Source organism: Uloborus diversus, chromosome 2, assembly GCF_026930045.1.
Source record: "Uloborus diversus isolate 005 chromosome 2, Udiv.v.3.1, whole genome shotgun sequence".
Taxonomy (NCBI): Eukaryota; Metazoa; Arthropoda; class Arachnida; order Araneae; family Uloboridae; genus Uloborus; species Uloborus diversus.
This window is the reverse complement of record NC_072732.1, coordinates 21,101,557-21,124,678: the sequence shown is the minus strand read 5'-3', so window position 1 is coordinate 21,124,678 and position 23,122 is coordinate 21,101,557. Positions and strand designations below refer to the sequence as shown.

The 23,122-nt window shown below is 35.7% G+C and overlaps 1 protein-coding gene across 1 annotated transcript in view; it reads left to right on the top strand.

Annotated features, from left to right (window-relative positions):
* LOC129216900 (tubulin polyglutamylase ttll6-like) overlaps positions 1–23,122 on the top strand; it is a 70,347-nt gene that overhangs the window by 31,699 nt on the left and 15,526 nt on the right. Inside the window, exons 2-7 of the mRNA XM_054851116.1 lie at positions 3,766–3,884; positions 6,000–6,130; positions 7,516–7,678; positions 12,235–12,378; positions 12,965–13,050; positions 14,471–14,696. Coding sequence (XP_054707091.1) covers positions 3,786–3,884; positions 6,000–6,130; positions 7,516–7,678; positions 12,235–12,378; positions 12,965–13,050; positions 14,471–14,696 — 849 coding nt within the window. The 5' untranslated portion in view covers positions 3,766–3,785. The remainder of the gene's footprint in view (positions 1–3,765; positions 3,885–5,999; positions 6,131–7,515; positions 7,679–12,234; positions 12,379–12,964; positions 13,051–14,470; positions 14,697–23,122) is intronic.

Sequence of the window (23,122 nt, the reverse complement as noted above, 5' to 3'; positions counted from 1 at the left end):
TTAAAAACAAGGGGAAAGTAACAAAAGTATTTGAATAATATGTTTAATTATTGTTTCACTTTCAATAATGTTAAAAGATGAAAGTGGAGCTGAACAGAAAGAGTAAGGGTGAATTCCTTAAAAAATGAATACATGGTGCAAGAAATGACAAAAAAAAAAAAACATTACCGCCCTTTATAAGTTGACCACCTGTCTAAATTGACCGCCAAAGTACTGCACCGCGAGTGGTCAACTTACACAGGTTTCACTGTATTTAAAAAAGGTTTTAAAGATTCTTTTAATGGCGATGGTTAGTTTACATGGTGAAAGCTGAGATACATTATTACGCAGTCTTTGGCTTTTTTAAAAAACAGCGACAGTTAAAAAGCTGCCAAATGCATCAGCAACTGAAATCTTTCTGCAAAAATTTTGGCGAGATGTCTGCTGGTAGGTTAGATAATGAGAAAGTGTCCAATCAGCACAAATAATTGAAGAAAAAAAATCATTATATTAAATTTCTATTTAAATGGAAAATAATCAGCCAAATCCATTTGCTAATCTTGTGGAAAAACATTTCTTTAGGATTCGCAACTCCAATAAACTATAGAGGGTTCTGCAGCTACTGTCTAATGGCGGATGAAAAAGGTAAAACAAACAAATGCTATAACTTATAACTTGCTTTGACGCTTAGTGAATGACAGTAATTTTTCATCGTGTTTGTGGGAAGCTTTCTTTTCTCTTCTTCTGAAATTGCATTACACCACAAATTGTCTGAAGCCTGTAAATTACCCCAAAGAAAACGCATGGAATGGAATGTTTTACCTTTTTTTTAGTATTGTTAATCACCGCAAGGTAGCGCATTCGAGCTCTGGAGTTGCGAAATTGACTTGAGAAAAGCCTCAAACAATCAGGCGAAACGCAAAAATATTCAACAATAAAACAATTCTAGATATCAACTGGGAGTTGAGATGATACACTAAATAATGAATTGAGTTGATGAAAGCTTTCGAACATGTAACCAAAAAGCTTACAACTCGTATTTTATACGACTTAGAACTTTCTAACAGATGCAATATTCAGCAGAAAAATCAGCACTTTCGATGAACACATAATGTTAATACCAAGTATTTCTTCACCCCTTTCAGGGTTCGTACTCAATTTCAAAAATTAAATGAAGGAGTTTTGAAGGAGTAAAATGAGATTTTTGAAGGAGTACTTTTGGGCTATCCTTATATATATAAATTTTGTCACTTTTTTCCAATAGATTTGAAACCCTTCCCCCTTCGTCACACTTTACCTTTCTCCTTCCCTTGTCACATTTCCTATTTTTCATAAACATATTGTTATAATAACTGTGTGATGTCACTTTTTGCCACCCTCTCTTCCCCTTGTCACAATTTCATGAGCCCGTCTCCCCTCAAGGCATGACATCACATGTGGATGACTCTTTTTACAATGTCAAAATTGCAATTTACTGAACAATTGCTTTTTTAACAAAATCACTTAATATAGTACATCTACTAATGTATTTTTCAATATTTAAATATTGAACAAGCTGACTTTTGCTACTGACAGTGTGGTGGAGTTAAAAGCAATAATCATAATACTTGACAAAATAGCCAAGCACCATTTAAGCATGATTTAATTCATTTATGAAATGTCTTAATCATCTCATATAATATTTTCACATTCAACTTTTATGACTTCTATAACCAATTCATAAATCACATCTTTACGAAAAAAAATATATCAAATTACTACATAAAAATCGCTTTTATACCTTCGCCCCTGTGACAAAGTTAAGTTGTCGATCGAAGTATTTTAAATTACTGTCATAGAGGACGATTATGTAGTTTTGACCTAAAAAAGAAGGAGTTTTGAAGGAGTTAAAACCAAAATGAAGGAGTTTGAAGGGCCCTTCAAAAAAATTTCCGAAATGAAGGAGTATTGGAGGAGTTTTGAAAGACCGTACGAACCCTGCCTTTATTGGGTCATTTATGCAAAAATTGGGGCTTAAATTAGAATAAAAAAGAAACTATCAATCGGATTTTTTTCTTACAGGTTTATAAACCTTCCCAGTACCAAAAAGAACAAACGGTAAAAGTTTCAGCCAAATCTGCCGGTTAGTTTCTGAGATCTTAAGGAACACACACACAGCCACACCATTTACCAACATCCATTTTTATATATATAGATATTGTTCACAACTATTGGAGAATAAATAACTGATCAAAAGCATCTAAATTCATTAAAGATGTGTACATTTTTCTACAAATTTCCTTGTTGAATTGATGACAATGTTATTTTTGTGTTCACATTATTGTCATCTCAGAAAGAAATTGTAAATATTGTTATTTTTTTTTAGAAACATTCCGTAGAAAACTAAAATCCATTGGTAAATTCCTGATCTAATGAAATGTCTACGTATCTTCTTAGTGGTATCAAGTATCCCTCATGAAGGGATCAAGCATCCCTTGATGTAGGAACAAATAATCCTTTCATAAAAATATTGAAAAAATTATTTTACCAAAACTATGTTTAATTACAACTGCAAAAAATACTGTCAGATAGAGGGCACATTTACAATTGTTCACGCAATTTAAAAAAAAAAATAATAAAATTAATTTGAATTCTGAAATTTGGAATTCAAATTATGTGTTTCGCAATCACGAACTGCGACAGGACCCTACGCATTGGAGTTATTGTTTCTAGAAACGGCTCCTGTCCCCCAAGATTGCCCTTCCTCTTGGGCGGTTACGTGTGCATAGTTGTGTGTGTATGTAGGTTTGTGTGTGTGTAGGTTTGTGTGTGTGTGTAGGCTTGTGTGTGTGTAGGCTTGTGTGTGTGTAGGCTTGTGTGTGTGTAGACCTGTGTGTATGCACGTAGGCGTGTGTGAGTGTATGTGTGTGAGCGTGCGTGTGTGTAGGACATGGACGCCTCCGACCAGGAGAAGCGGATAACTCAGGACCGGGGGACAGCCGCGCCTGCAGAGGACGGCAGGCAGTGGTGCTGGTGTGCCTGATCCAAGCTGAAAAAGGGACCACAACGCCAAGGACGGTCAAGTGAGAACAATAAGCAATCGTGATTGCTCAAAAAAAAAAAAAAAAAAAACCCTGATAATTTGCACCAGAGAAAAAAAATTGAAAACTAAAGTGGGGATCAAGTATCCCCAAACTCCCATAAAGTGACTCCCATAAATAAGAAACAAACGTGGGGACGACGTTAACGTTAGTTTTGAATATTTTTCCCAAGTTAGAACGTTAACAAGTCGCCAAGTGACGTAACTATAACTGAAAAGTACCACAACGGCCGACCGACAGACAAGATTTTAGCCATTTCAAAACCCTACTTTCCGATTTTTCGTTTTTCGATATGAAGTTCTATTATTATTTTTGGTTTTTTTGCTTTTGTTTTTAGTCATATTTTTGAGCTGCATTAAGCCTTCTCTCATGCTTTTTCTTTATTTCTTTCACTTTTACGGTTAGGTTGGCTAAAAAAGGCAATCCAGCTATTCGCTACAGACAGATAATTAATTAATAATAAAAGAACTTAATATGAATTAATCGACAACGTCAATCAATTAATAATAAAACAAATTAAGAAGTGAATGAATTGATGTTACATGAAAAACAGGCATAATATTTTCTGGAAAATCATTCGCATATGTTGTAACCAAAGAGGGATTAGTGTGGTTCCTGTTAGAGAATATTTGCAAAAAAAGGTGGCATTTGCACAGGGTTCCTATTGACTGAATCTAAAATAAGGCTCTTAATCTTTATCCCTCAGTGCGAGGCATCTTCCAGAAGATGGGAGCCACGGAAGTGAACTGGAGGGACTCCTGGGAGTTGGCCTGGGTTGAGGGCGTTGTGCCCACGCAAAGGCTCACCAGGATGAAACCCTTTCAGGTAAGTTTTTTAGCGCAAAATTCAGACGTTCTGATTTCCTCCTGTTGCATTCATATGAAATGTCTTACCCTAGTATATCATTGTCCTCAATGCAAGTAAATACCGAACGACTAATTATAACAGCAAGCAAAGACTACAGTTTTGCACTTGTTTCGGGCTCTAAGTCTGCAATAGCCATAGCGGAGCTGAAGGCAAAGAACCTGATAAAGAAGTAGGAGGTTATCTTCAGACAAGACGAGGCTAAAAATAATTTTTTTTATCTAAGCTTAGTGTGTGAGACATGGGCGGAGGCAGAGAAGTGCAAAGGGTGCACTCTGACCTTCCTGGCTTTAAAAATAAATAATTAAATAAAATAAATAATAATATTAACTTGATATTTTTGAATTAAAAAAAAACAATTATTTCTATTAAATAAATTAAGTTCAATTTAAACAAGGAACAAACTGCAAAGTAAACTACAAAAGTACATCACGAAAAATATCAGTCATGCTATGTTGATGAATGACAGCAGGGTCGTGTTAGGGATCCCTTAGCTTTTATAAATAAAAATTACTTAATTAAAAAGGGACAAATTACACAATACTTTAAGAACTACAAAATACATCTCGAAAATTATTAATTTTATGTTCAAGTCCACAGTAGGGGATGAAAGGAGTACATTCTCACACACCGCTTGGCTATAAAAATGAAATAAAATAAATTAAGTAAGGGAAAATTACAAAATACTTCAAAAAAAAAAAAAAATACAAAATACAAAATACATCACGAAAAATTTTAATTTCACGTTTATGTCCATGAGCAGCAGCAGAGACCTGCAAGGGGGTGCACTTCGATTCCCTTTCTTTTACAAATTAAATTAGATTTACTTGAAAAAGTAATTTTAATTTAATACTTCTTTTACATTATTATTATTGAATTTCTCAAATAATTTTAATTTTAATTGAGTAATATTAAATTCATTTCAAGCGAAGAACAAGTTATAAAATTGTGAATATATTGTAGTCAGAGAAATAAAACTTGTAAATTTAAATAAATTTTACAAAGATGAAAATACTCCCCAAAACTAGTTTTAAAATAAATAAATAAAGACATTAAATTAAAAAAAAACCCTGAAAAGGAAGAAAAATAAATTTAAAAAAAGAAAGAAATTAATTTGAATTTTGACATCTTGAATTCAAATTATTTTTCGCAATCACGAGTGCGTGTATGTCGGCGTGTGTGTTTGTGTGTAGGGGGTATGTGTATGTGTTCGTAGGCATGTGTTTGTGTGTGGGGGTATGTGTGTTTGTGTGTAGGGGGTATGTGTATGTGTGTGTAGGCATATGTGTTTATGTCTGTGTGCAGGCATGAATGTGTGGGTAGTTGTGTGTATGTGTGTATGTTTTTGTGTGTGTATGTGTAAGTGTCTGTATGTATGCGTGTGTGTAGGTGTATGTGTGTAGGTGTGTGTGTATGTGTTTGTGTGTGTGCGTGTATGTGTGCGTGTGTGTGTGTAGTTGTGTATGTATGCGCGTGTGTGTAGGACATGATTGCAACCTGGAGACGGCTTTCGCTATAAGAGCAGCATCGAGAGGAGCCGATCGACGGTGATGGTGCGGAGGGTGGCGGTGGGAAAATAAAATGATAGGACGCCAAAAACAGTCAAGTGAGAACAATAAGCAATCGTGATTGCTCAAAAAAAAAAATTGAATTTTGACATCTTGAATTCAAATTATGTTTTTCGCAATCACGTGTGTGTATGTAGGCGTGTGTGCTTTTGTGTGGGGGTATGTGTGTTTGTGTGTAGGGGGTATGTGTATGTGTGTGTAGGGGGTATGTGTACGTGTGTTAGGCATGTGTGTTTTTGTCTGTGTGCTGGCATAAGTGTGTGGGTAGTTGTGTATATGAATGTGTGTGTGTGGGGGTATGTGTATGTGTGTAGGCATATGTGTTTGAGTGTGTGTGCAGGCATGAATGTGTGGGTAGTTGTGTGTATGTGTTTTTGTATGTGTGTGTAAATTTTTTAAAAAGTAAGTAATTTACATGCTGGTGCATGGTACACACACATGACTCTGCCGGCGCCCATGTTGTGAGACTGTTCCGTGATTCTTCTTTTGTTTCCATCTTTCGCCGTAGAGGATCAACCACTTCCCTGGAATGAGTGAGATCTGTAAAAAGGACTTATTGGCCAAGAACATGAGGCGGATGAAGTCATTGCTTCCGGAGCACTACAATTTCTTTCCGCTCACCTACTGTTTGCCAGACGAGTGAGTGCGTTTTTGAAAAACATTCCTCACCACAAGAATTAGATCAAGGACGTTTCGAGATAAAGAGGTTTAGGTAAACTTATAAAAGATGTATCAAAGCCAAAAATAGGGCTATAACCGGAATTCGAGACGTAGATATAGAGGTTTTCGAGAAAACTTATTCCGAAAAAAAAAAAATAATAACCGTTAAATTTATGCAGAAAATTCAAAAACATTACAATTTCATATCAAATGCAGGGGCATAGAAAATTTCGGCATAGGAAGATTTTTGAGATGGGCAAATTTGAGATAGTCCGATTCGACTGTTTTTTTTTTGCCTCTAAGAGCTACGGATATGTTCAACCGTTCTTTCAGGGATTAGTATTACGCTGAAGCGTTCAATGCTATCAAGCTAGATTTATAAAATACTAGTGGTACCCTCACGGCTTTGCCCGTAATAGAAAAATTAAAAGGTCTTTGGTTCGCCTGTATATTTACAAATAATGTATGGTGAATTTTCTCGCCAATTGGCTTATACCCATGTTACGGTTCCACGTTATGATAATTTCGTATCTCGCCAATTGACTTGTGCCCATGTTACGGTTCCACGTTATGATAATTTCGTGCTTATGAGAATCTTGTCCTTAAAATTGGAATAGAAAAAGAACCACATCGAATTTTCGAAAAATCGCTTCGAGGTGTACATCCCCATGCTACAAACTAATTCTGTGCCAAATTTCATGAAAATCGGCCGAACGGTCTGGGCGCTATGCGCGTCACAGAGATCCTGACAGAGATCCGGACAGAGATCCTGACAGACAGAGAGACTTTCAACTTTATTAATAGTAACTAGTGGTACCCGCACGGCTTTGCCCGTAATAGAAATTTAAAAGGACTTTTGGTTCACCTGTATATTTACAAATAATGTATGGTGAACTTTCTAGCCAATTGGCTTGTGCTTATGTTACGGTTCCACGTTATGATAATTTCGTAATTTACCCGTCCATCTTATGATAATTTTGTTCTTAAAATTGGAATAGAAAAGGAACCACATCGATTATTTTAAAAATCGCTTCGAGGTGCACACCCATGTTACAAACTAACTTTGTACCAAATTTCATGAAAATCGGCCGAACGGTCTCGGCGCAATGCGCGTCGCAGAGATCCTGACACAGAGAGAGATAAGGACAGAGATCCTGACGGACAGAGAGACTTTCAGCTTTATTATTAGTAAAGATAAAGAAGATAATAATAAAGATATCTAGACGAAAAGCAATGAATTTTATCAGATTTAAGTTTATTGCTTTCAAATTCATCTAACAAGGTGTTGAAAAATTCGGAATTACAAAAGAAGACAGGATCTCTTGCATTAGCTACCGAGACTGATATAAACTTTATTTCTGCAGGTTTCTCAAACTGACACAATACATGCAGCGTCAGAAGCACCTAAGTGACGTGTTTATCATTAAGCCGCACAGCAGCTGCCAAGGATATGGAATCGATCTCGTGAAGGGAGGACATAAAATCCACAAATACAAAAATGTCGTCTGTCAAAAATATATCTGCAAGGTGAGATCGTGTACCGTATTTCTTACATGATACAACAAGAAGTTCCGTCTAGAACTAGACGAGCCTACTTTCCCGTATACCCATACTACTTTCTAGTACCTGATCAATATTCTCAAAAATAGCTAAAATCGCAAATTTTTTCAAACATATTTTTTTTAATATTTTAAGCTGATTTCTAGGAATAAAATATTCCTTACTTTTCTTCAAAAAAACGAACAAATAAAATAGCAGCACCTTTTAAACAAAGCAGCTAATACACTTCTTTCCATTAAAAAATTTTTTTAACAGCTTTTAAAACGAAAAAATAATAATAAGTTCAATAAAATAAATACATCATATAAAAAAAATCGTTTCTTTTTCCCCTGTTGCCGAAAATAATTTTTTAAACGAATTAATGCACTTACCAAAATAAAAAAAAACAATAAAATGTCAACTTAAAGAAATAATTTTCATTGTCAAAAAAAAAAAAAATCGTCTGCGCATATTTTTCGAGTTTATTCACCGAAAACCAAATACCTAAATTAAAACTTTAGCGTGAAAATTAAAACAAATCATATCAACAATAATTATTTCACAGTTAAAACCACAGCAGCGGAGTCGGAGTCGGAGTCAATCTCATTTTGGGATAAAAGAGTCGGAGTCGAATATCCAAGAATCGAAGTCAGTCATTTGTCCTCCGTGTATAAATGTTTGCCAAAGCTACGAAGTCAGAGTCGAAGTCGGGGAGTCGGAGTCCGATTAATTGTCGGGAACAGGAGTCAGAGTCGGTGTCAGGTCCCCCTAAATTCTCGGAGTCGGAGTCGGGAGTAGGTCGTCAAGAGCTATTTCCAACAAAGTTTGTTTGAAGTAAATCCGCCTTCAAGTACGGAATCTACATTGACTTTCAGTTTCCCCGTAGGCGCTAATGTTAAGGGATTTGAACTGTTCAAAATTGAACGGAAAATTGTTCAAATCAAAAAGATATCTTATATACAAGTTTTTTATCAAAAGCTTTTTCCTACAAAGTTTGTTTGAAGCAAATTCGCCTCACAGTTCGGAATTGCTTTGAATTTCCCCGTAGGCGCTAATGTTAAGTTTTTTTGAACTGTTCAAAATTGAACAAAAAATAGTTCAAATCAAAAAGTGAAATATGGGAATGAGGTGTCCTCGCCGAGATCTTTCGAACAAAAAAAAGTTTGTTCGAATCGGACTATTCATTCAAAAGTTATTAGGGGGGGACAGACAGACAGACCGACAGACAGACAGACCGACAGACAGACAGACAGACCGACAGACATTTTTCCCCATCTCAATACCCTACTTTCCAATTTTTAATTTTTCAATATTTATTTAATTATTTTATTTATTTTTGACTTTTTTTTGTTTTTTCACGATATTTTTAAGATGCATTAAGCCTTCTTTCATGCTTTTTTCTTCTTTTTCTGACTTTTACTGGGAAAGTAGGCTAAAAATGTCGTCTGTCAAAAATATATCTGCAAGGTGAGATCGTGTACCGTATTTCTTACATGAATAAGAAAACTCCCCATACCGATGTGCTGAGTTCTTTCCAGGGAGATGAATAAATAAATTGTTTATCTCAGCAAGTCTACCTTAAGTTGATGGAGAGGGGGTCATAGCGCAGACTGCCATTGACATTTTTAGGAATCTTATTTACAGGGACATTTTTCTCTCTTTTTTGGGGGAGGGGAGGGGTATGGGTTCTTTCATAAGGAGTGTAAAGAAACATCTTGTGGCTATACTGACCCGAGGTGAAAAGTTGATTGGATGTTGGCTAAAATCGAATACCACATTAAAAAGCTAAATTTCATAAATGTTTCAAATTTCTGCCAGTATCAGGTGTTCTGCCACTCCTTCTCTTCCCTAAAATAAAGTGGTTAAAAACTTGAATAGAGAACAGATTTTTGAACTTCATTTAATTCGCTTGTAACTTTTTTTCTAATGGAGATAGAGGGTTAAACTTTCGACCTTAGGTCGAGTTAGATCTGAAGTAAAAAAAAGCAGCTCATTCCGATGCTGTCAAAAAAAAAAAAAAAAACTGTGGGACGATTCTTTCACTTTTTATTGATGGATTTAATGAAGAAAGTAGTGCCTAAATTTCAGCTAAGCCTAAAAAAAATCGAGCTAAAAACGTAAAAAACTCCCGCCGCAATTAAGTTAGAGCATTCTAACAAAATGCGTAGGAAGCGGAAAATTCTTCCCTTTCCATCGATATATAATATTACTATGTGCGAGTAATTTTTCACCCCCATATTCAGGAATTTACGTGAAAATTGGACCAAAATTGGAATAAAAAAGAACTATTCATCGAATTTTTTTTAACTGGTTTGCAAACCCAAGGCCGTATCCAGAAATTTTTTTCGGGAGGGGCCCGGATTTGCACATTGCCCTAACACACACACACACACATGTAGTATATAGACACACCAAACGCATAAAAATGTTAACATAGAAGACTTTTTGTCTCGATTTTTAATGATTCTACTGTTTGGACTGTTGTTGTTTTAATTTCTTACTATTTTTCTTATTCACCTTGTAGTGGTAAGGATAACAGGAGAGTGTCCCTTTAAGTCGGATGTAGAACATCCATAATTTCAGGGGGTCGGGGTTTTCCCCCGAGAAATTTTCGAAAAAAAAAAGCTGTATTTCAAGGCCTTATATTAGGTAATTGTGACTACAAAAATATGAAAAAAAAATAGGCAAACAAAGTCTTTTAAAAGTTATACATTCTTTTGCAAATCAAGATCAAACAAAATAAAAATTGCTTGCTCGACAAATCAAGGAACTTAATGGACAGAGAGGAAAAACGAGAGAGGAGAAAAGAGAAGCACTTCGTCATCTGCTCATATCGGCTGTTAGTGAAGTTTGTTTTTGATCACTTCCCCTACCATATTTTTTTTTTTCATTAAATGCCCTACAGTATGAAAATTGTACAAAATAGTTTAAAAGAAATGGTGTAGACATTCAGAAAATAAGAACGGAAGAGTAATATTCTAGCCATTTGAACAATTCATACTTTATTTTCTTGATAAGATACAAAATTGAAGAACTTTTCAAGGAATTTCAAAAACTTAAATCATTTTCAAAGACTCTCGAACAGTTGAAATTATTTGAAGCTCTTTATTTACACTTTTCAGAAGTTGATTGCAGTCTTACAAAATGATTATAACTTTGTAAGACACACCCGTTTTAAGTTAAAAATAAATGCAACGAAATATTTCTCGAAGCAAACTTTTTTTTTTCAATCACAAGTAGTGCAGAAAATGAAAGAGAGTAGAGTAAGTGTTATTTTTTTTTCTCATACTAAAGATATTAACAGTATGCAGTAGAAGTAAGAAAAAAAAACAAGCAATAACAAAAGAATTTCCATGATACTGAATTCGGCATTAAATAAATGCTAGACAAGAAACATATCAGTCACAAAAATGATCTTGAAAGTTATGCTACAAAAACGCGAGAATCGTGATTTTTGCATTTTTTACTCAGGATGTATCAAGGGGCTGAATTTGTCACATCTTGGTAACAAGATACTTGCCTAATCGGAAACTAGGGGCCCAGCCTTTGGGGAGTCCCCGGCTCGAAATCAGTACAGTGTGAGTTTTATATGAGTTTTAGGGGGATGAGGGCAGGGTCGTGCACAGAGGGGAGAAGGGACACCTGTTGGCCCGGGCTCGAGCTTAAATGGGGCCCAATATTTTTAAACCTAGGGTTGAAAATATGGGTAAGCAATATGGAAGGGGCCCAAAAAAAAGCATTTGTGACAGCCCCAAAATTTCTGTGCACGCCCCTGGAGGAGGAAGTGCACAGAAGTCAGTTTGGTAGACTTGAAAAATCTACCGAACTGACATAGGGCCTGCCTTAACCCTGAACTGCCCTGAATTGAATTGGGAAAGAGAGCAGGAAGTCCTAATTAAAGGTCTAAATTTCAAGTGTGCCTTGCAGCTAATAAAACTAGAACTGCTTTTTCTGTATTTCTTCAAAATATTATAAATTTTGAATAGTAGCAAAATTAAGAATTAAAAAAAAAACATTGTTATTTTCCTTTTCTGACATTAGGAATTAAAAAAAAAACCTTCTGTTTTACGGTGCAAAACATTTCGGGTTTCGGGGGGGGGGGGGGCGGGCCCGTCAGGTCCCCCCTCTGGATACGGCCCTGTGCAAACCTTCTCAGGACTTAAGGGAACAAACTGAAAATTTCATCAAAATCGGCCGGGTAGTTCTCGAGTTTCGCTAGTTCAAACACACAGACACTTTTTGGAGACATCATTTTATACTATGTAGAGAGGAAATTTGTGTGTTGAATTGTGAGAAAAAAGTAGAGCGGAGCTTGAGCAGAAGTATCCTCCTTGCAAGAACGCGGCAACAAGGATACATGTTAGCGTCAGAGACAATAAATGTTTTCCCACTTTTGTATCTTGAATTTCTTATCAATGAAGCATATTAAATAAAATCGCCGTAATGAGCTATAACAGCTTAAGAGATGGATGAACAGTGAAATCGATTTCAGAAGGAATTAAAAAATTTATTCTAATCGCTATTGATTTCAATATTTTTTTCAGCCTTTTCTTTTTGATGGATATAAATTCGACCTTCGCCTCTACGTCCTAGTGACTTCCGTGTCCCCATTGAGAGTGTATATCTTCGAAGAAGGCCTGGTCCGACTAGCAACAATACCTTATCAAAAACCGAACAATTCAAATATGGTAAGTGCATTCAATTGGCACTCCACTAAAGTTGGCATGGTTAGTGCTTTTTTTTTTAAATTGTATTACTATCTATCATTTTTATCATTCATGTAACTGTAAATTGCGCTAAAAAATAAATTTATTCACAAAACAGAACTAGCACTCATTTTGAGGTTGACTTAAAATTTAAACATAAAATCAAACGTAGCCGTAAACTAAATTCAAATATGAATTAAATTGTGTTCGGATTTTACAGTTATTACTTCTTCAGTTAGATAATATTCTAATGCATTATATTTATATCAGCGTACAAATTGTAGGATTTGCTGATGATCTTGTTTTGATTGCGCAGAGCACAAGCGCCCTTAGAGAAACATTCTTAGTGCTAGAACTAGAGGCAAAGAAGGTGAATCTTACCATTAACTATAGAAAAACAAAATATACGATGTGTCCTAAGTAAAGTAATGTTCTAAATTCCCATTCTATTATTGGCCCCTATAGATATTTCTGTAAGCAGCTTCAAACACTTAGGGACAGAAGTAAATTATTAATAATTTAATCATATGTAGAAATTTAGCCCTAAGAAACGGTTCATTTTATTTAGCGGGTGAAAAGAATGCACTTGACAAACTACGCAGTCAACAGAAAGGTTGAAGAAGGGGATACATTCCGTTTTCAATCTTGCATGAAGTGAGTATAATGAATCTATGGCTATATTAAAACTTCAAAATGCATAAACAATGCTTTCAAGGCAAAACTCCATAGACGTGTCAATATGTTTATAGATTTGACGCAAAATACAAAAGTCGTATTTGCATCAGAGTTCAAAAGGAGAAATTGTCGTTTAAAGTTGTGTATAGTATGTTTTTGATACAGATGTAACTTTTTCAGAATTATTTTTAAAAATATTTTCCATTGACAAATGATCATAAAACATTGTATTTAGGTAAAATATGTGACAAAGAATCACTTGGTGACCGTAACTCAATTTTGATAAAAATTGCAGATACGACTTTTGTGCCTAGCACGGTAGTATTAGTGACCTAAAATGAATTCAAATTCAAAGAAACAAAACAAAAGAATTGTATAAACTTTATGTATAAGCAGAAAGGTTTTTTTTCCGCAAGAGGAGGGGGGGGGGGGCGGAAGCATAAAAAATTACCACCTCGGGTGATATCCGTGCTAATTATGCCACTGCTTGAGCTATCAAAACCACCTTCCATCCTGACAATTACTATATCCTTACTATAAATTAACAATGATGTTTATTATATGGAGATACTTCTCGCGAGTTTTTAATTCTAGTCTATTTACCAGCGGTACCCACACAGATTTACCCGTAGTAGAACATTAAACGGTCATTTGGTTCGCCTGTATTTTAAGAGTGCTGATGAAATTACAACCAGGACATCGAGGGTAGTCCCATGGGTGATGGTCTAATGGGTAGAGCTGCTGTGTTCCAACAGGACAATCCAGTTCCGATACTTTTTCATGGGTCCGATCTTATCTCTCGTGCTCGTGTAATATCGCAATTCTAAGGCAAATGGTAGTGAGTTGGAGAAGATAAGGTCAGGGGGGTTGTCAATTTAGTTTTTCATTGCTTTATTATAAATATTTATTTCACCAACACAGAGAGCTAGAAATAAGCCTTCCGGGGAAGGGGATGCGTTATAACAGCTCTTTTACCTGTATATAAACTAGCACATTATGATTGGGAATAGTATTGACACCACAGAGTGAGATTAGAACTGAAGTGCTCCAGAATTTTATTTTTCGGCTGTAAAGAGCAAAGCGGTTTTGCATTCCACTGTTGTGTCGAGAGCAACTGTATAACTTTCAGTCAAGCAAACAAACTTACATACTTTAACTTCACTATGATTTGGCGAGAAAGATACCAACTGTAAAAAATCCCCTCCCCCTCCTACCTTTTTATTTGAACACTACTTTCTCCTCATGATGACTAACAGTTTCTACCTTTTGGACAAAGGAACACGCAGTGTAAGCCATATGGTTAAAACCAAGGGCTAAATTGGAGGAATGACCCTCAAAGGTCCAAAACCCCTCGCTGTGCCCCTCTTTTCTTTATACTAAACCTGTCTCCTTCATCGAGGTCGTTGTTGGATTTGAACAAGTACTTGGCGGACAAGGGCATCTCGGCTCCGGATCTCTGGACGGCCATTGATGGCATCATCGTGAAGACGCTGCTGTCTGCACTGCCCCAGCTGCGCCACGTGTTCCACGCCACGTGCCCCGCCCCTTCGGCAGTGTCGCCCTGCTTCAAGATGCTCGGATTCGACATCCTGTTGGACGAGAAGCTCCAGCCCTATCTGCTGGAGGTAAGAAACAGAACCCAGGTAGCAATGCGTGGCATTTAAGCTCTTTGTCGCAACATTACAACCATTTTAAAATGTTTATGAAACGAAATGTGCTGCCTGGGTAAGTGCTGTAAGGTGAGAAATGCACGATAAGCTGAACTGAACTTTGCAATTTATTTTAATTAAATTTTAAACGCCATAGCCATGTTATATGTCAGATGTTTTACAGACGGAGTTTTTAAAAGTTAGCTAAAAATTAATAATGAATTTTCCAAGTCTAGCAGTGGTGGAATTTTTGGTCTTGCCCATTTGGGTATATGTGTGTGTGTGTACGGTCCTTACACAAATCCACATTTTACGTCGGGTCTTTTCCAAATTTTTTACAGAAGTCCTTTGATGCTTAGAAATTCACATAGGATTTTTTCGCCAGAAAAGGAATGTTTACTCCCGTTGATAACAGTGACTGAATTTTTGGAATTTTAAAAAATCCAAACAGTTCTAAATTTAAATTTGAAGTCACAAAATTGTTCTTCTACACTTGACGGGAAATTTTACACTATTTTTTTAAAGCCAGATTGTTGAACATATGTCACTTGAAATAACTTTTATTTTCGAGGTAGGAAAGATCTGAGAAGCTTCAAAATAAAAGCAAAATAGGAGTTTCACTTAGTTATGAAAATTACAAAAACATTTTAGTCTACATTAAATACGTACTTACTTGTTGTAACAAATAATTTGAGTTCAATGATAGCGCCACCTAGGGGAACTCAAGTAATTTCTTACTCTTGATTCACAATTGTTCAGATTATGGATGGCAATTCCTCGTATTGGTAACAAGCTTGGTATTTCAGAAAGTTTGCCTCACTCACCAAATAATTTAAAATTTAAGTAAAAATAAATGATTCATAATTTAAATTAGGATAATTTATTTTCGACTTCAAAAAAAAAAAAAAAGAGTTGGGTATAGTTCTCTCGGGGGGACTTCAAATCTGAGAGCTGTCTTCAGGAATTCGGAACTCATTTGCTAGAACATTGTTCCAGCAAGTGCGCTGTCAAGCGAGGGTGTTAAAAAAGCATAATTTTAGCTAAATCTGCTTTAGGGATTAAAAAAGATTTTTACAATTGCAAGCTTATTACTTTCACGATTACTTGTTTCATAATGATTTAGTAAAGTTACTCAATGAGCTTTAATGATACCGATGCAAATCGAAGTCGTCCCATTTTCCACACGTTAAATTTGTCAATTTCACGAGCTTAAAATATTGATCTAACGGGTAATGTATAATGCCACTGTAGGAAGAATTACAGTTCCCACATGGCGCACGTTGTTTTGGCGCTTTTATTCCATTTAGTGGTACCCGCACGGCTTTGCCCGTAATAGAAAAATTAAAAGGTATTTTGGTTCGCCTGTATATTTACAAATAATGTATGGTGAATTTTCTCGCCCATTAGCTTGTACCCATGTTACGGATCCACGTTATGATAATTTCGTATCTCGCCAATTGGCTTGTGCCCATGTTACGGTTCCACGTTATGATAATTTCGTAATTTACTCGTCCATCTTATGAGAATTTTGTACTTAAAATTGGAATAGAAAAAGAACCACATCGAATTTTCGAAAAATCGCTTCGAGGTGCACACCCCCATGCTACAAACTAATTCTGTGCCAAATTTCATGAAAATCGGCCGAATGGTCTAGACGCTATGAGTGTCACAGAGATCCTGACAGACAGACAGAGATCCGGACAGAGAGAGATCCTGACAGAGAGACTTTCAGCTTTGTTATTAGTGATAATAATAAAGATTAACATCTAAAAGCGATTGTTCTTCGAAATGCAACTTGAGTGAGGCACGTTTGCGGTCGATTAAAAATGACATCCGTGTTTTTAAAGGCTCTGAGCATCTTCACACATTCATTATTGCATCAGCAGGGAGCAATCTCTCTTGCTCTGCTGTGCCGACAATTCGTCGCCTTATGACTTTATTTTCTGTCAAATCACCTGTGACGTGATAGTCGTTTCTTCTTCTTCCGAGTTTCTTCTTTTTCTTCGAATCGCGTCCACTTAGCCGAACGAAGAACGTTGGCGGAATGGATAATCGCCCCACCCACCTGTTGGCTCTCTTCGCCGTCTTTATATTTCCGAGAGCAATGTGATAAGAGGGATTTGAGTGTGTCTCTCTCACTCTTCTCCACGGTAATGTCACTATATTAGGTAAGCTGACTCGACCGACATTTTGGTTCTAGAACTGTACGTACAATACCATTAGTATGTGCATGAAAACAGTGTTGAAGAAAACTGGTGTCTAAGCTTCAAATATGTTACTTGACTGATGTCTGATTTATCCTGTCGTGAAACATACTCGTAAGAGGAAATTATTATTATCAGTTTTAAACATAGAGTAAAGAAATATACATAGAGAGGACCCGTCTATGGCAAAAAGATGAAATTGAAGCGGGAATTATGGGATACAGCGGTGCAATGATGAGCGAGGTTATGATAACATGATAGCTTCGCGAGAATAGTTTTCACCAATCTCGCGAAGAGACCGAATAAAGTAGATGGCGGATTGGTTTGCATTTTAATTCATGTTTTAATGCAATTTCAAAAACGTGCTTCATAAATTTGCATTAATATCTAAGTATAAATTAACAACCAATTGAGATTCAGTAATGGAATGTTTTGAATCAAGATGTATCTCAAAATACTTAGCAAGAAGCTAAGGATCTTGGGATACAGCGGTGCAACTTCCGGCTTCAATTTCTTAGTATAGCAGGGCCTCTCTATGTAATTTCTTTACTCTATGGTTTTAAATGGAATGCAAAAAATTCTCTCTCATATTATTTGCCAATTTTTAAGAGAAATCTTTCTAATAAAGTAAGCAATTTGCACCCGACGGGCGAATACATCAATTGCATGACGGCTGATTTTCTAGTCCTTGAATATAATCATTATCACCGTTTTATAAAATCAAGCTTTTTGAGTGTACTAATGCTGAATAATGAAAAAGGCAGTTATAGAAATTGTTCGGTAGCAGATTTATCTACAACAGTCTGCGACTCCGATTGAAAATTAAGAAATAGTCTGCAAGATAAATCGACATAAGAATACTTGTAAAATCTGAATCGGCAACGAGAAATGCTTAAAAATGAGAGGCTAATATAAGTACACTCTATCTATGGATTATATTATAGAAAGTACGAGACAAAGTTTCATTAGCTGAGATTTAAGATTTTAATTTCTTAAAAAAATTTAGGGTTTTTTTCTCTCCCCAACTAAGAAATTGTGTACAGACTTATTTACTCAAGAATCTCCAACGCACGTCGCAACGTCGCGTTGTTTCTGCTACCGGGGAAATAGCTATAGACATTATACAGTCGAATCTCGCTACAACGCGATCCGACTTACGCGAAATGGCTATAACGCGAGTTTTTCGGGATCAACGAATTGTAGAGCTAAAGTAAATTTTTCGCTCTCAACACGAAAATATTTGGAAAGGAATTGTGATGCTAAGTTTCGGTTTCGTTATTGATTGCTAGACATCGACTTCGTGAATGTACTTCCATCCGTTTGGCATCAGTGACGTCACATGTTTCCACACACCGCACTATAAACATAGCTTTATTAGTGTATATATCACGTATCCTCATTTTTCATTCATTTATTCTAAATATGAAAGGTGATGAAATATTGTGACACCTAGGCACGCTGTTTCATCGAAAGTTTGCGACAATTTAAGAAAAGATAATGATTCTTGATGCGCTTGAACAACTAGAAAGAGGGTTGAAGGTAGCACGACAATTAGGTATAAGTGAATTTTTCATGCATATAATTAAAAGTCAATGGAAAGCAATCCGTATAAGTCCAGACCTTAGTTTTAATATAAATCAGGGGCGCAACCAGAAAATATTTTTAGGGAGGGGGGGGGGGGCACAATTTTTTTTCACAACACTCTATCAGCGTTCTCTCTCTCTCTCTTTGCATCAATATATATTTATTATTATTATTAATATATTTTCGTAAAATTCCTTAAAATTGTATAAAGTTTTGCAATTTATTCAAAAACTGTTGCAAAACCATTAATTGTTTTTATGCCAGAATTGAAATTGCGTTAAGAATAAACATGAAAGTACTTGAAACAACAGTATGGCGGTAAGATGTTCAAATTAATAAATGGAAATCAATACTTGTTATTACTTCGTTTACTATATTAATGAAATAAATCAAAATGCACACGAATTTTTATCACCAAAAGCTCTAAACTATTAATATTTTTAAGATCATTCAAGGAAAGGAAAAAAAAGGAACACCCTAAAATGACATGAAATCACTTAAAAATACAACAAAATAATCAATAAAATCACTTACACTTGATGAGTCCTAAATATCCACATTGCATATGTACACTTATAAAATTGTCTTAGTGTTTACAATACAAAGTTTAACCGTCGTTGTTTCTTGGTTAGTTCTTCAATAATTTCATCTGGTTGTACAACTGTATCCTTGTTGATACAAAGCTGTGCTAATCCATTTAAGCGTTCGTGCATCATTGTGCTTCTTAAATAGGACTTGAGACGGCGCAATGTTGAAAACGATCGCTCCGCGGTAGCAGAAAAAATAGGCAGTGTTATGAACGATTAGTTCTTAACTACAGAAAAAATAAGTGCCGAAAAGGAGAGAGGGGGAAGTTTTAAATGACCTCTCGTCGTCCCTGCTTACTTTGGAACCACTTCGTCTTCTCAAAGCGCGTTCGTTCATCTTCGATCCAATAAAAAAAAGAGGATTTTTGAAAATTGTTTAAAGTAGCGTTCTTGGGGGGGGGGGGCACGGGCCCTGTGCTCCCCCCCTCTGGTTGCGCCCTTGATATAAAGCTCGCAGAGTAGTGTTTCAGCAAACTGCAAACAATATGAAATTAGTATCTACTCTTGTGCTGAGACCCTTATTGAGACCCTGAAAGAGGGGTGCTACCATAGATGTAAATGTTATAAAAATGAATGCGAAGCTACTGTATATAAAAATATATTAGAATGACGATCAGATTACGCAGCATAAATCATCATTTTCAATTTTAAGTTATAATTGTATCTACTGTATAACTCTTACAGTGCAGTGTTTCAATAATGCAGCTTTTTTAAAAATACGGTACAAATTCAGCTCTTTATGTAAGAAACGGTAATATAGTTAAAAATAGATTAAAAACAATTTAAAAAGTTTAAAAATGTCTAAAATGATAGGGTATGTTAATAAAAAAGTCATATTCACAACACTTTTCCACAACGCGAAATTTCGACTTACGCGAGGAGTCTTGGAACGCATCCCTCGCGTAAGTCGGGAGATCCGATTGTACATCGCTCAGTTATGTCACGCCAAGAGGAAGGGGAATCGGTCACGCAAGATGAGGAATCTGCAGTGTACCAAATTTTCCCTCTTCAATAGATGTCAGGAAAGCGTTTAATGTCATACAATGTAGTTTAAAGCAAAGAGGAGGTAATGAAGAATGTTACAATTTTTTTAAAACTTTCAAATGATTTTGAATCTTTACTTGTAAATTCTTGTAAAATATACACATATATTTTAGCACCCTTGTGCCAATAAAATTAAAAAGGTAAATCATGTTGAGTTAGTATGTTAAGTGTATGTTCAAATATTCAAAATAATATACAAATGTTGTTATTCATTTCTGTTTTCGAGTGTTGAAACCGTAAAACATTTTAATTTTTCAAATATAGGTATGCCAAACAACCGGTTTATAAAATTGAACATTTTCAGAACGAACGTGATCTTAATAAGCGACGCGCACTGTACTAGATACAATGTTGGATAAAACGCTGTCCCGGGACCAACATGTCGAATAGGTCAACTTGTCCTCCAAATGGCTTCTACTCCACGGAGAAGAAAAGAAACGATATAATGTGAACGTAAAGTGACAAGGTTCATAAAACTGATGAGAATTCGTTAATGTTTCGAAGAAATTTCCGCTATAAACAGAATATTCTTAGAAAAGAGATTGTTTGTATTCATCGACAAGCAAGTCTTGTTCTTATAGCATCATAAGGGGCAAGATCAGTACGTGGGAAAATTAAGTTATTTAATCTCTTGTATTTGGGGCAAACTGAGCCTTACATTGTTGGGGGAGCCATCTAATGTGAAACGAACATCAAAGATGTTTTTAAACCAGTATGTTGTGGCCGTTACGAAGCTCTTCTATATCTACCTTTATGAATTCTTGGATCTAATGTATAAGGGACCATTCATTAATTACGTAAGGGTCTCGAGGGGGAGGGGATTGGAAAAATTTCTACGTACCCTTACTTGGGGGGGGGAGGGGTGTCAAACATATTCTTACGTAATATTTTCCAAGTCGACATTTTATATTAGAAATCGTGCGGTCTAGTGGTTTCGCAGGGAACATATTTCATTTCCGTCTGAAAGGTAAAAAATGTATTAAGATGAGCTGATTATTCTTTGTTTTACAAAAAAGGATTAGTGTAAATATAATAAAAGAATCGCACTGGCATGTTTTATTCTTAATTAGGGGCCCGTCCCAAACTTGTTCGAGTTGAAAAATTTATTTGTCTTGAATAAATATTTTTTCGATTTTTTTGTTTTAAAATATCTTGGTATACATATTATCATGGTATACTCGTACATACGCTTTTTGTTTCGTTTCTATGAGGTTTTGAAAGAAATTGATTCACTTCATTTCCTAATCAAGAGAGATCAACCTTTACTTCCCAGTGAACAATATAATCTTCCCACATGTAACGCTGTACGTAAGACCTTCAGTTTTGATGATGGTGATGGCATAAGAAATTTTCATTGGAAATTTCAATTACTTATATTAGAAATGGAAATGTGCAAGGAACATGGGATTTCGAGAAATATTCCTGACTGACCTCTGCTGCTTATCCAGTAAGAATAATACGCTAAATCATGTTAGTCCATATTGATTTTACTTGGGGTCCAGTTCCATTGCATCCATAAGAGAAATTAGTTTCGCAACGAAAATTATTGGAATACCGCTTTTATCTTAATAGAAGGAATACGGACTCTTAAAAGTATTCTTAAGATACAAAGATCGTACAGGGTTCCTAAAAGTAGATGACTTTAAACAGGCTTAGAATATGATAAATAAATACCTTTGTGCAGAACAGTAAAGTAAGAATGCGTAAGTAAGTAAGTAAGTAAGTAAGGCGTGCTTTAAAAATTCGCTTGAAAGAGCATCAAAATTATGTGAAAAAACAACAATTAAATAAGTCTGGTATTGCTCAACATTGTTGGGATTCGAATCACTCTTTTGATTTTAACTCTTATCAGATTATCCAAAATTGCCCCAATTCATCAGCTCTTGACTTTTGCGAATCTTTTCATATTTTGAGGAACAATTCTAACTTAGTTAATAATCTTAAAGCAGTTCCATATTTTTCCAACATTTGGCTCCCATATCTTTAATACTGTCCTTTCCCCCCCTTTTTTCCCCATTCATTTTCATCTATCTTCCTTTGTTTATTTTTACCTTTTTGTCTTGTTGACATCCCCCCCCCCCCCATTTTCTTCTACTTATCTTTATTTTTCCTTTTTTCGAATATTTTTGTTTCTGTTTACTTTATTTCGTTGTGTTTTTTTTTTCCATTCAGCTTTTCCTTTCTTGCGGTTCACGGTTACCAACATTTTCTTTTTGTTTAAGCTTCGGCTTAATCTTTGTTCAATTGAATTCTTTCTTTCTGGGTTTCGTACCTAAGAGAAAGCTTTTGGCCTTTGCTTGCATTCCTATTGGTTCCTGATCGGTTTATAATTTTCTCATTGGTGTTTGGCTAACCCGCTATTTTTATCTTTTAAGCTGCATGCTTATCTGCTCTTGGCTTTTGTCGGATTTCTTTTCATCCATAAGCTCATTACTTTTTGCATTGAAAAAGGCGTTCCCTGTAACGCCGGAACACGTGTCTGATGTAATTGGCAAATTTGTCCTTTTTTTTTTTACTTTCTTCTATATCTAATATATAGAAGAAAGTATTGGATTCGTGCAAATTTTCGAATTTCGAATTTTTCGAGTCTTAGAGTATTTCTGCACGCGTTTTTATCAAGGGAACCACAGGAATAGATTGGTAAGAGTCACGGGGCAAATACGAAGATGACCCCTCTCTCACTGTTGTCTTAATCTTTTAGTTCGTTTAGAATCCATGGCTTCTATGTACAAACAGTGGCTCATCGAACATCCGTAATACATTATGCGGCAGTCCTTTTGAAGACGCTTCCAAATGGCCAATTTTTACTTTCTTCTATATCTAATATATAGAAGAAAGTATTGGATTCGTGCAAATTTTCGAATTTTGACGGATTTGAACGTTTTGAGGTGTGCTGAGTCCATTTCGACTATTTTTGGAAAATGTCTGTCTGTCTGTCTGTGTGTGTGTGTGTGTGTGTGTCCGTGTGTGTGTCACGTCTGTG